At 33.7% G+C, this 13,189-nt stretch overlaps 1 protein-coding gene across 2 annotated transcripts in view; it reads right to left on the bottom strand.

Moving 5' to 3' along the window:
* IPO8 (importin 8) overlaps nucleotides 1-13,189 on the bottom strand; it is an 83,059-nt gene that overhangs the window by 34,852 nt on the left and 35,018 nt on the right. For both annotated transcript variants that reach the window (XM_003126400.5, XM_005664009.3), the window contains exons 11-18: nucleotides 12,870-12,946; nucleotides 12,474-12,590; nucleotides 11,966-12,055; nucleotides 10,393-10,558; nucleotides 8,948-9,108; nucleotides 8,024-8,149; nucleotides 4,225-4,291; nucleotides 520-645 (exon numbers count right to left, since the gene is read on the bottom strand). In XM_003126400.5, the coding sequence (XP_003126448.2) occupies nucleotides 520-645; nucleotides 4,225-4,291; nucleotides 8,024-8,149; nucleotides 8,948-9,108; nucleotides 10,393-10,558; nucleotides 11,966-12,055; nucleotides 12,474-12,590; nucleotides 12,870-12,946 (930 nt within the window). The remainder of the gene's footprint in view (nucleotides 1-519; nucleotides 646-4,224; nucleotides 4,292-8,023; nucleotides 8,150-8,947; nucleotides 9,109-10,392; nucleotides 10,559-11,965; nucleotides 12,056-12,473; nucleotides 12,591-12,869; nucleotides 12,947-13,189) is intronic.

Here is a 13,189-nt window from a genome sequence, read left to right as displayed (position 1 = left end):
TCTGTCCTATTTATGAAGAAAATGTGGATCAGAAAGCTCAAAATGCTCACCATTTATTGTAGCAACTGTTCTGAATTGTCTTCTTTTCTCCATATCACCATCTGACATACTGTATATTTGCTCACTTATCTGATTCCCACCCTTCCCTTCCCCACCACTGAAATGGAAGTGTCAAAAGGGCAAGGTCTGTCTATTTTGTTCAAGGCTGTATTGCTCAGCTTAGAATAGTACTGGAACATAGTCAGTATTCAGAAAATACTAATTGACTTAATATAAGGATATATGTTCTGACTGCAAAGTAACTTAAGATTCAATAGGAAATATAGTCTTCCTCCGGCTACCTCTAATCCCTGGGCCTGAAATATATTGTGATAACACCACCCTTTACTTGACAGGGAAAGAAAAACAATTATTTTCTGATTAGTATTGGAATCATTTATGTCTTTATGTCAAGGGTCAAAGGAAAGAATATCTATCTAGACACAGAAATGGAAAAACGTTACATGGTCAAAGTCATACCTGTAAAGTACTCAAAACAATCCTGCTGAAAAACCTCATATAATATACCTAGAAGCTGCCACATTTGAGGAGAAATACCATGGCAGGTTAAACTATATGCCAGTGAAAGAATTTCTTCATAGAATTCTAGAAAGAAGAAAATCTCTAGTTAGAATGCTAGGAAACAGCAAAAATTAAACACAGGGACCACACAGGAGAGGATTTAGGCTACACACTCACAGGCACATTCCTCTTACATCTAATCTACTTTTGAGCATCTGTTTCTCAGCATTCACATCTTTAGCTACATCTATTTGCCACTTTCCATTCCTTACCAAGATCTGCCCTCTATTCAATTAAGACGAGGCAAAGATTTGTTTTTACTCAAATTACTTACAATACTGAAAAATTATACTTTTTATACTTTGTAATATAAAAAATACAGTTTATACTTATAAATCTATACTAGAAATGGATACAGGAACAAACATTAGCCTATGTCTCTCATGCACAGGACTTTAGATTTACAAATAATTAACATTCTTTAAAGTGCTTCATTAAGCTAATCAAAAATATCTGCCTGCCTCACGTATTTTTACGAAATATATACTGGATAGTATTTTGTCAATTTAAAAAGCTTATTGGAGTTCCCGTCATGGCTCAATGGTTAACGAACCCAGCTTGTATCCACGAGGACACAGGTTCGATCCCTGGCCTTGCTCAGTGGGTTAAGGATGCAGCACTGTTGTCGTGAGCTATGGTGTAGGTCACAGATGTACAGCTTGGATCCCACATTGCTGTGGCTGTGGCATAGGCTGGCAGCTACAGCTCAGATTCGACCTCTGGCCTGGGAACCTCCATGTGCTGTGGATGCAGTCCTAAAAAGACAAAAGGACCAAAAAAAAGTAAGTAAATAAAAAATAAACAAATAAAAAGCTTGTAAAATGTGTACAGTATTTTTTAAATTTACCTCAAGACAATTATACTGTTAAAGTAGAAGAGTCCAAAGGAAATGTTCTTGCATGTTTACATATATTTACTATTATTACCCTCACTCATAAGGAATTATATCTAAACATACAAACAGAAAACAAACCTCAATACAAAAATTGCAAAAATTCCTACCATGTCACTGAGCAAAAAAGTCTCACTTTAAAGTTTTTTCTCCCTCTTATGAAAAAGAACTAATATTTACCCGGGAAACTTGAATAAAGTATTTTTCCGAAACATTAATACATTCAAAAGCTAGTAATACAGATATTTGCCTTACCAAAAGCAAAATAAGGTGGAAATCAAAAATACTGGAAAACAATTTGTTATGTAGGACAATCACTTGAAAAACAACCAACTTTCTAAATACAAAATTTCAAGTTCTGTTCATTATTACCTCACCTTGGAAGATGAGGAAAGAAAAGCAAATGCCTCGTCCTAAAGTGAAGCCCAAAAGATAGAAATGAGGCCCAATAGGTCTTTTCACACTCTTGACAGCTACAGTATGATCTGGCCATTCAGATGCTCAAGACCAAGACTTTGAATCTTGAGGGAGAAACAAGAAGGCACAAAACTGTTCCGTGCTGGGGTTTTTGTTCGGGGGATTTTTTTGTGCATGGGGGGGGGTCTGTGTTAGAGAATGTACTGTGGTGGACAGCAGTCTAGAACCCAGTGCTGACAAAGGCAGCAGTGGCCTTGTTAAACTGACCACTTTTATGGCAGAATCATGGCTGGCTCTGGCCAACTCCAGGCTTCCCACTGATTTGGTGAGTTACCAAATATCCTTCCATTAAATCTCATTTATGCTTAAACTGACCAGAAGTTACTTCATTTATTCTCAATCAAGAAGACTATCAGGGTAAGATGGTTTTATTAACTGTGACTTCCTCCAGAAGGTAGAGCAGTCAAATCAGTAATAGCTAAGCCTGGCTTCTCATAATAAATCGACTTCATGAGTAAAGTAGCAGTGAAAACAGGCAAGTGGGACAAGGGAAAGAGACTGGACCATGCACATAAACATGGTCAGATTGTTGTGGTGAGGGTCCTAGGTTAACAGATTCACCCCATGACATCTTCCAGAATAAGTCTGTTTTTTTCCTTTATCTGAGATCTTGTATGATCAAATATTCAAAAAGGTTCAAAAAGGGCCATTAACATTACATGCATTACAGTTAAAAATATGAGAGAGATCATCCATCACCTTGGAACTAGGAATGGGAGATTAGAGGAAAGAGGCAATTGAAACCACAGCTTCCTCCTCTGCCCACTGCACCCAAGAAATAGGTCCCTTTCCTTTTCAATACATCCCTTTGCCTTTTTACAACACATCCTGATACTGTAATTGCTCAAATTAAATATCTAGTAGAGGCAGATTTCAGAAGGTTGATATAAGCTACTTCCCTTTGCTTTACTTCACAGCTTTCTCCTCAAGATTACTTTAAATTTAAGTGGAGATTAATTCCTTTTAACTTCTTTTATACCTTGTAATTTACACCTCTTAATCCCCTTCAACTGAAATACAAGCATATAAGGAACAGTGCAGGGAATACAGTCAATATTTTATATTAACTTTGTATGAAATACATTCTATAAAAATATCAAATTAGTATGTTGTACAACTGGAACTAACTGTAAGTCAATTTTTAAATATTCATATGTTTGAAGTCCTTGAAAAAAAATTTAATGGAGAATTTCTAGTTACAATCTCTTCCAGGAATAAAGGACATGAGTGAACATATTCTTTATAAGCATATTATGTCCAGGAATCTTCTTTTTAACTAGATTAAAAAGACCCTCAGTGATTCTCATGCACATAAAAATCTGAGAATTACTGCTTTATAGCAACAATTTCAAAAGTAAGGAGTATGTGCCCTCAGCAGGATGCAAGACAATCCATTGAGATGGAATAAGAATGTACTGAATATGATTTTTAGGGAATTCCTTGGCAGCTCAGAGGGTTAAGGATCTGGCATTGTCACTGCTGTGGCTCAGGCTGCAGCTGTGGCATAGGTTCAATTCCTGGCCTGGGAACTTCTGCATACAACAGTCGCAGCCAAAAAACCCCCCACTATATTTATATATACACATATATTCAAATATTATTCACATATATTAGAAGGGTATGCTCAATTTTTACTAATAGTGTAAATGATAAAAAGTTTGGAGACAATGGCTCTTACACAGTAACATGCTTTTGTTCCAGCTCTCCACTTATATACTATACAGGCTGCATCTCCCTCATGCCCACATGACTTGTGGCTGGCATCTTCAAAATGCTTGGATACGATGAAAATAAAATTGCCTCCTACAACTTCCAAACAGTTTATAACATCCAGCATCAGTCATTGACTGTACTTGCAATTCAAGCAGTATAACAGATAAAAGAACAACAATTCATATTTCCAAAAGGACATATGCCTATCATTTCACATTTTTCAATTTCAGAGTAAAGTAACCTCACCTGAACCTCATCCCAGTTTTTTCTTTCTAAAAAGATTTAAATTCTCTATCCTTTAAAAATTATAAGGACAAAAATTCTTAATTGGATATGTTAAGTTTACCTCTACATGAAAATAAAGATATCTAATATTAGAAAGTATATCTAAAAATTGAAGAGAGTGCAAGCTTCTCTTTCTCAAAATTGTCCATCTTGTTGAATTTGAAAAGCTAAAGTGCATTTTTCATCAAATTTTAAAATATTCTCAATTTACCTTTTTATTCTACTTTTGAACTTACCAATTACATGTTTCTGTAAAACAAGATCAATGATCCGTAGACAGATATTCTCTAACTGCTGAGTAACCTAAAGACAAATTTTAAACATTTAGTTTAAAATTCATCATGATTAAAATTCATCATGATAACCCTTAATTTAATCTATAAATTTAATATTATCCCAATAAAAATACCAACAGGACTTTTTTGAGAAGAGAAATTGAGAAGTTAATTCTAAACTTCATGTGAAAAATTAAGCATGCAAGAATAACCAGGGAATTCTGAAAAGTAGACTGATGATGGAAGTGGAAATTAAATCCATAATAAAATAACAAACTAATTCTTTATCTCATATTTTATACCAAAATAAATTCCTAATATATCAAATATTTCAGTGTGAACACTAAACCATAAAAACACTAGAAGAAATAAAAAGAATTTGTGTATAAGCCTGAAGAAGGAAAATAACTCAAGCCCAGTAATCAGAAATAAATAATTAAGCTACTAGATTTCAAAAATTAAAAATTTCTACATAGGGCAGGGGAAAGTCAAAGACAAATGAAAAACTGAGTGAAATACTTTGAAACACAAAGTTCAAATTCCCCTCACATGAAATCAGAACAACAGGGGAAAATGGCAAAGGTTATGAAAAAGAAATACAAACAGATCTTAACCTTCTAACAGGATGTTCATTCTAATAGATGATACGAGTACAAATTCTAAGCATAAGATTAACACCTCTCACCTATCAGACTGGCAATGATCAAAAAATATGGGGCTTGGAGTTCCCGTCGTGGTGCAGTGGTTAATGAATCTGACTAAGAACCATGAGGTTGCGGGTTCGATCCCTGGCCTTGCTCAGTGGGTTAAGGATCCGGCATAGCCGTGAGCTGTGGTGTAGGTTGCAGACGCGGCTCAGATCCCATGTTGCTATGGCTCTGGCATAGGCCGGTGGCTACAGCTCCGATTAGACCCCTGGCCTGGGAACCTCCATATGCCGCGGGAGCAGCCCAAGAAATGGCAAAAAAAAAAGACAAAAATATATATATATGTGGGGCTGGGAAGAGAGACACTGTTGAACACTGATTTGGAGAAGGTAAATTAGTATATACTATGAAAGACAAATTGGCAATATTCTTCAAATTTTACATAAATCCTTTGACCCAGCAAATTCTTCAAGGAATTTGCCCTCCAGGTACGTTATCATATGTGCAAAATGGCATGCAAAAGGCCATTCATTGCAGCAATGTTTGTGCTCAGTAACAACTAAATGTGCATCTAATTAGAGACAATTAAATTCTATCCATTAATGAGGGACTAGTTAAATAAATTTAAACATCATACAAAGGGATATTATACAACTATTAAAAATATGTCACTTTATTGACTAATATGGAAGGATCACCAAGATGCATTATGTGGAAAATGGCAAATGAAAACTGTATCTATCACTTTCATAAAAGAAAAATATATTCATGTTTTGCTTGGTTATTATAACAGAAAAATCTCTGGAAGGATGCAAAGAACTTGGTAGAGGTGCCATTTCCTGAAATGGAATTTAGATGACTGAGTTGCTGAGTAAGAAAGCAAAATTTCACTGAATGCTTTCTTACACCATTTGAATTTTTCAACATATATTTGTATGAAAAAATTATGAAATAAGTAAAAATTAAAATCCATCATGGGTTACATTTTTTATCTAGGTATCCTATTTCAATTTTCAAGCATATTCTTTTAATATTTAGCAGCTTAAACTATTGCCTCCAAGTTCAAATGATCAAAAATTTCCCAGTTTAAAAATCTGTCAATATGTTTGAAAGCATTAAGCAAAACTAATAAGCTTAAGCATATGTTTTAGATTTCAAATTTTGCTCTTCATACATTAAGATTTATACATGTATTCAAACATACATAATTTTTCCTTTTTTTAATTTTTTTTTGTTTTGCTTTGTTTTATTGCGGTTTGGTGTCTTTTTTTTTTCTTTTTTTTTTTTTTTTGGTCTTTTTGCCATTTCTTGGGCCGCTCTTGTGACATATGGAGGTTCCCAGGCTAGAAGTCTAATCGGAGCTGTAGCCGTCAGCCTACACCAGAGCTATAGCAACATGGGATCCTAGCCGTGTCTGCAACCTACACCACAGCTCACGGCAACGCCGGATCCTTAACCCACTGAGCAAGGCCAGGGATCGAACCTCACAACGTCATGGTTCCTAGTCGGATTCGCTAACCACTGAGCCACAACGGGAACTCCTATAATTTTTCCTTTTAAGGAAATACTGTTTTCAAAGTTTTCTTTTAGTAAGTCAAAGTTCAAAATCATAAGGCTGGCAGTCAGAAGACCAAGATTCCAGTCCTTGTTTTCCCTTAGTTACCTATGACCTTGGTACCCTATGACCATTTAGCTAAAGGCTTTAAGTTTCTTCATCTATAGGTAAGGATGCCGATTTTAGTGCATCTCAATTTTAATCCATTTAAATTATTTAATCCTTAATGACCTCAAGAAGTTTACACGCTCCTTTAACTGTACTTGAAATTCAAAATAACATTAATATCGAGAGTAAAAAAATTAAAACAAAAAGATAAAACAGTGTTTTGTTTTCAAACAAATCCTACTGCCCATTCTACTACTGCCCATCCTCCACACATACATATTTGGAAGAACTCGACTAGACGATTTCTAAGGTCTCTTCAAATTTAAAACACAAGTTCAGAATATAAGGTAAAAAATAATCCTTAAGTATACTAGTAGTTAAACTTGGAAATCTCACTGTTACTGAGAGGCCCGTAAGTTTAGAAACGGACACACAACACAATAATGAATATGGAAATTAATATTCATATTAAGCCTTTTAGGTTAAGCAAGGCCTATCCAGGAGAAGAAAATCAAACCATTTTTAAGAAATCTGTTAAGTATCCACTGCTATGCAATAAACACAGGATAAATCAATAGCCACAGAGTTTAATAATGCTATTTAAAGAAACTGCACCTGCTTCCTAAGTCCTACTGTACAAAACAAGAGCTGCCATCATTGTCAAATAAGTCAACTGTGCTCGTAGTAGCAATGAACACAAATCTAATTTAAGTAGAGGCTATATAATATATATTACTTGAGGAGGAAAAAAGCCCAGGTTTTAGGTAGCGATTGATATATTCAGAATAAATCAATTGACTGAACCCCAAATCTACAACTTACTAGCTCTGTGAACATAAGTCAGACTCTTGACACTACCTGAACCTTGCTTTTTATGTCCGCAAAAGAAAACTACCATTACTGTTCTATTGATCACATGGTGACATAGTAAATTTCTATAAGCTAATGGATATGAGAGCACTTGATAAATGTCTACACGAGTTCTCATCCCAATATTGTTCTGGGATTCAGTTTAGGAAAGATGATGTTTTAAGTCCTGCTTCCTTTCCATTCTCAGATATTAATTACATCAGAACTTGTTCCATTATTTAAAATTTGCCACTATGATTGAAGGGAAGTCTCTCTCTACCAAGATGATCAGATTATGGATTCCAAAAAAGTAGGGCTCATATCTTATTCAATTTGGTATTCCCCCAAAACCCAACCTGGCACACAGCAGATGTGATGAACTAAACTCAGTTTAGTACAAAGAGATATATACTATATTCTTTACAACCACATGTAATATTTCCCCTCGATCATTTTAATATTTTAACTTGAGGATAATTTTTAAAATCTAGCAACATAAACAGCAACTTAAAGATCAAGACTTTATAATTCATGCCCAATGATCATACTGATTTCAGTTAATATTACTACAAGGACATAATAAAACACAAAGGAATCCCACCTCTTTATGATCTTCTACAACTGTCAAGATAGTATCAATGGTATGTAAAATTCCCATAGCCATTACTGTTTTGTCTTCGACTTCTTCATATTCATCACTTTGAAGAACTTTGCCAAATATCTCAGCCTATGAGAAAAGCCAATGTATTCAACAGTTAGTACTGCGATATCTGCCCTTCCTTCACACTACTGTAAGTTAGCAAGAGGGCAGTGTTGCACATCTAAATGTCAGCATTGCTCAAACTTTAAGATAATGCCCTTTGCCAAGTAAATCAATGATAGAACCTATCATGTTTTAAATATAGCCATTTTCCCCTTATCTAGTCACTAAAGTGGAATATATATTAGCTATTACAATCAGACAGTAAATAATTAACTTCTGGTTATCATTAAATAAGTAAATCCAAAATGTAGGAAAACTGAAAAGTAATACTACAATGAAAAATTTGATAGAAGATTTAGAAGACAACATTCAGGATCACCCAGAAAGTGAAACAAAAGAGCAGACATGGAAGACAGGAGAAAAGGTAAGGAAATGAGAGACTAAATCCTGGCCTAATATTTCACATCAGTACCATAGAACATAAAAAAATAGTAGGAGAAATTCACCAAAGAAGTAATATAAGGAACTGTCCAGAACTGAAGGAAGTGAGTTTCCAGATTCAAGGACTAAAATGTGAAAATTTAGAAGGCTCACATCAAGGCGCGTCATTATGAAATCTCAAAATATTACATATAAAAAGATGCTGTTAAATATTGTTAGATTCAAGTCTAACTACAGAAATCATTAACTCTCAGAATTATTAGAGCAAATGTTTTTATACTGGTATTTCTGTTACATATAAGCTGAACTCCAAATTTTGGAGTTTATTTAGATTAATAAAGGCCTTTATGCCAAACTAACATAAATTTTGCCCAGTCTTACCAAGTGTTGAGTCATATCAACAGCAATTGAGGCTACCTCTTGACTGTATTCACATATCATCTTCTGGATAACATTCGTAACATCATCATTTTCTGTCTCTCTAACAATGTGCAACAGCTCCTGCATAATAGGCCTCACGTGTGGCTTCATATATTCCTTAGCTAATGCAATAAAAAACAAACTCAGTAAAAAATTAGCCATGCATAAGCAGTGAAGGAAAGGAACTTGGTCACAAGGTAACAGGTTCTAGATAAATATTTGGTCCATGGTGAGTCAGTTACAAAGCTGTACCAAAATGTTCACCTCTGTAGGAATTTTCCCATGAGTAATAAAGAAATAACCAGTCCTGCACAGCAAAGAACTGTCCTGCTCAAAGTGCCTACAGCCTCCACAGAGAAATTCTCTAATTATACATACGCTCTGTCATCGGCATGGCTTGTCAAACATGAATATGACATTACGATACAAGCATAAAAAAATCATGTTACACAAAGACTATGCCCAACATTAATGGTGCTCATTCCTTCCCCTACCCCATCTCTAATCATGATCATTATGTAATACTCAGTCCTTCTGTTGAAACGTTGCTGAACAGAGGTAAAGGTCCATGTTCTTCATAAAGCTGAATTACTTTGAGAGATATATTTGAGCTTTGAACAGAACACTTCTAAACAAATGAGATACCTATGTTATCACTCACTAGAAGTGCTACTTGCTACTTTCAATACTAGCAGAATCAAAGAATCCTAAAGTTGAAAGCAATCTTAAATCTAGCCACCCACCCCCCAAAATTTAAATATTATCTCAATTTAAGCCTTGACAGATCATGTTCCTTGTCCAGGTATACACAGCCAGTTAACAGCACAATCAAAACTAGACCCCCATGTCTCTTGATTCCCAGTCTATCTTAGTGACCAACAATTACCAACTTGATTTCTAATCTAAAGTTTTTCTGGAAACTACAGACAATAGACACTCTAAAATGGCAAAAATAAACTCATAACATTCTGAGAGGGTAGTTTCTGTTGTGGCTCAGAGGTAAGGAACCCAACAAGTACCCATGAGGACACAGGTTCAATCCCTGGCCTCGCTCAGTAAGTTAAAGGATCCAGGTTGCCATGAACTGTGGTGTAGGTTGCAGACAGCTCGGATCCCATGTTGCTATGGCTGTGGTATAGGCTGGCAGCTACAGCTCCAATTCTACCTCTAGCCTGGGAACTTCCATATGTTGTGGGTGCATCCTAAAAAGACAAAAAAAAAAAAATTCTGTGGGGGCAAAACCTTAAACCTTAATGATTAGGATATCATCTTTGTTAGGCAAGGAAGTAAACAAAACAATTTGAGAAGACCATGTCAAAAAAAGGAAAAAAAGTAAATTAAATACACCTTCTAAAAGGTATATTTTTATTTTAAATTGTTTATAAACTTAAAATTTTTGGTTTTACCTTGTGTCTGGTTAGAAATTAATGACTGAAGAGCAAGGGCAGCTTCAACCTTGACAGGCATCTCCTTATCTTCAATCAGGCTCTTCTTTGCTAGATCAACTGCATTTCTTAGGTTGAGCTCATTATGAAACTTCAAAGAACTGAATGCATGAAGTACCCAACAGGACTATGTTATAAGAAAAAACTCAGTAAGCAACTATTAGGATTATGGCATTATATAATAATGTCACAGATGTAAGAACTTCTGACTAAAATATCATTAAGTCTACCAAGTACTATTTATTTGTTTTTGGAGAAAAGCATATTAGCCTTAGTTGCCAACATCTGGATTCCTCAGTCTTCTTATAAGAAAAGCAGTTTTATTACTCAGAAATAGCCTTTAAGCAATAACATTATTCATAGGAAAAAGAAAACAGAGCCAAATTTAAATATCTCTGAAAAAAAAATCCTGTCAATGCTTTTATTAAGTATTATGATTCATAATTTATTATTTATATGCAAAAGCATTACAAACCAATGCTGATATTTGTTTACTGGTCTTCACAGCAAATGAATGAAATATTATTTTCCCTTACACCAACTGGCTTAACAAACTTTATTCATTCAGTTGAGACATAAAGAATTTTAAACCTTGCATATATTAGCAAATTTTAAACTATTATACAGAATTATAGTCTTATTATTTAAATTCTCCATGTGCATAAAACACAATCAAAAGTAATAAACTTGAATTACTAAAGACTTGCAAGAGAAATACAATCAGAGTCTGCCAAAGGTAGTAGCCACCCGCTAATAAAAATACTTGTGGGTCCACCACATCCCTAATCTACATTTGCACAAATACTTCCTTAGTGACTATTATATTGCATTTATAAAATACTTTAGAGTGTACAAGGCATAGTTAATAATATATGGGTTTTTAGCAAGAAATTTTATTATGTTAACATACTTATAAAAATAAGTACTAGGTTCTAAAGTTCTATCTTTATTTCTCCATAAAATACATTATTGCTAGAAATATACTTAGAAATATATACTTAGAACACAAATAAATGTAAATATATAAATATATATAAATATACTTAATATACTTAAAATATATATATACTTAAAATATATACATATATATATAAATAAATATACTTAAAACACAAATAAATGTACATGGATTATTATTTTCTCTAATTTTATTAAGGTATATCTAACCATTATACTAGAAGTTATAATCAAATTTTTAACCAAAATAGAATTTGCATGCCATTTTGGACACTGAAAATTAATCAGCTTATAAATTCACATGTACCATTGCTGTAACATTATCCCTCTTACTGCATGTTGCATATGCAGCAAGTGAGGCTAGGGTGAGAAATGGCTGAAACTAAAATCAATAAATCCCTTTATTTACTACTGTGCTCTCTATTCAGCTTACATGACCATAAGAGATGTTCCAAAATAGACTTCATTTTACCACAATATGTGGTAAGGAGGTCAATTTATCCAGAAATGTTTAGTTCAAATATTAAGTTACAAATGAAGATCTTGAGATAATACAATGGAAACATGGAAAACTTACTCTGGCTCGAAGGTATCCCAGGTTAGACAATAATAATGGAAATACATGATTCTGCAACAACAATTCCATTTGGTCCTTGAATAAACTCTTCTGTTAGGAAATAGAAATTAAGTTTAACTTATCAATGTCTGTTTCATATGTAAAAATTACTTCTTAATACATTATATCTTACACTTAATATACTTCTATTTACAATTTTGTAAAACTATTTGACCTACAGTAAAAGTAAGACAGAAACAGCACCTTAGATATAATTTGATACTGATTGATCCTTCTAGAAACACATCACACTAAAGTCATTTTGTGTCACTTTTATAAGTTTCATACTGAAAAAGTGATGAATAAAAGTATTTTTTAATTGAAGAAACAGATGAGAGAAAGAAAAATTTTTACAGCGAACTCAATCATGCAGAAAGTTACCAGTTTTAAAATAGCCATAACTTTCATACTCTCTCATTTGCCTGCACTTAAGCATATTATTAAATAAATTAAATTAGAGTAGCTTAACCTTCAATAAAATATCAGCTAGGGAACCAATCACATGCAGGGCTCCATCTTTCTTCCTAGGGTCAAAGTTCGGGTCTGTTAGGATTTGATAACAAAACGCCATCATTTTTGGCAACACCTAAAGAAACAGAAGAATCCATTTTAGTCTACATGAGCTTTCACTGACTTATAGCATTAAATGTGATATATAAATTTTCAAAAATATAGCCATTTTATTGTATTCTATAAAGCAATAAAAGAAAACAAAATATTCCTTTTCCCTTAGGACAGAAAAATATTTTTAAAGTAACAGATTATAACTACTATCATAATTTTTCAAATATTACTGTCATTCATTAAAGTGTCAAATCAACACAGGTCCCCTTTCAGTTTCTGTACTTAAAAATTAACTATTTACCTCTTTTCTTTTCTTTGCAGCAGTATATAACAGAGTCTGGGCTGCCGTGGTGGGAGAAGCATAATCTTCGAAAATATCTAAGATTTTAAAAGTTTAAACCATGTTAGCAAAAATACAATTACTCATTATAGATTTTAAACCTGATTGACCACTGCTCCAAAACCAAGAAATAAAACAGTCCACAAACAACAGTGGTTTACAGCATAAAAAAAGCTAATGATATATCGTCAGCGCTCTCATACACAACAATATTTATCAAACTCTACAGGTTATCCTTTTAAATAATCTATTAAAACAAACAATACATATAGGCAAATCTG

Source organism: Sus scrofa, chromosome 5 (genome assembly GCF_000003025.6).
Source record: "Sus scrofa isolate TJ Tabasco breed Duroc chromosome 5, Sscrofa11.1, whole genome shotgun sequence".
In the NCBI taxonomy this organism is placed as follows: Eukaryota; Metazoa; Chordata; class Mammalia; order Artiodactyla; family Suidae; genus Sus; species Sus scrofa.
This window is presented reverse-complemented; position numbering and strand designations above follow the sequence as displayed.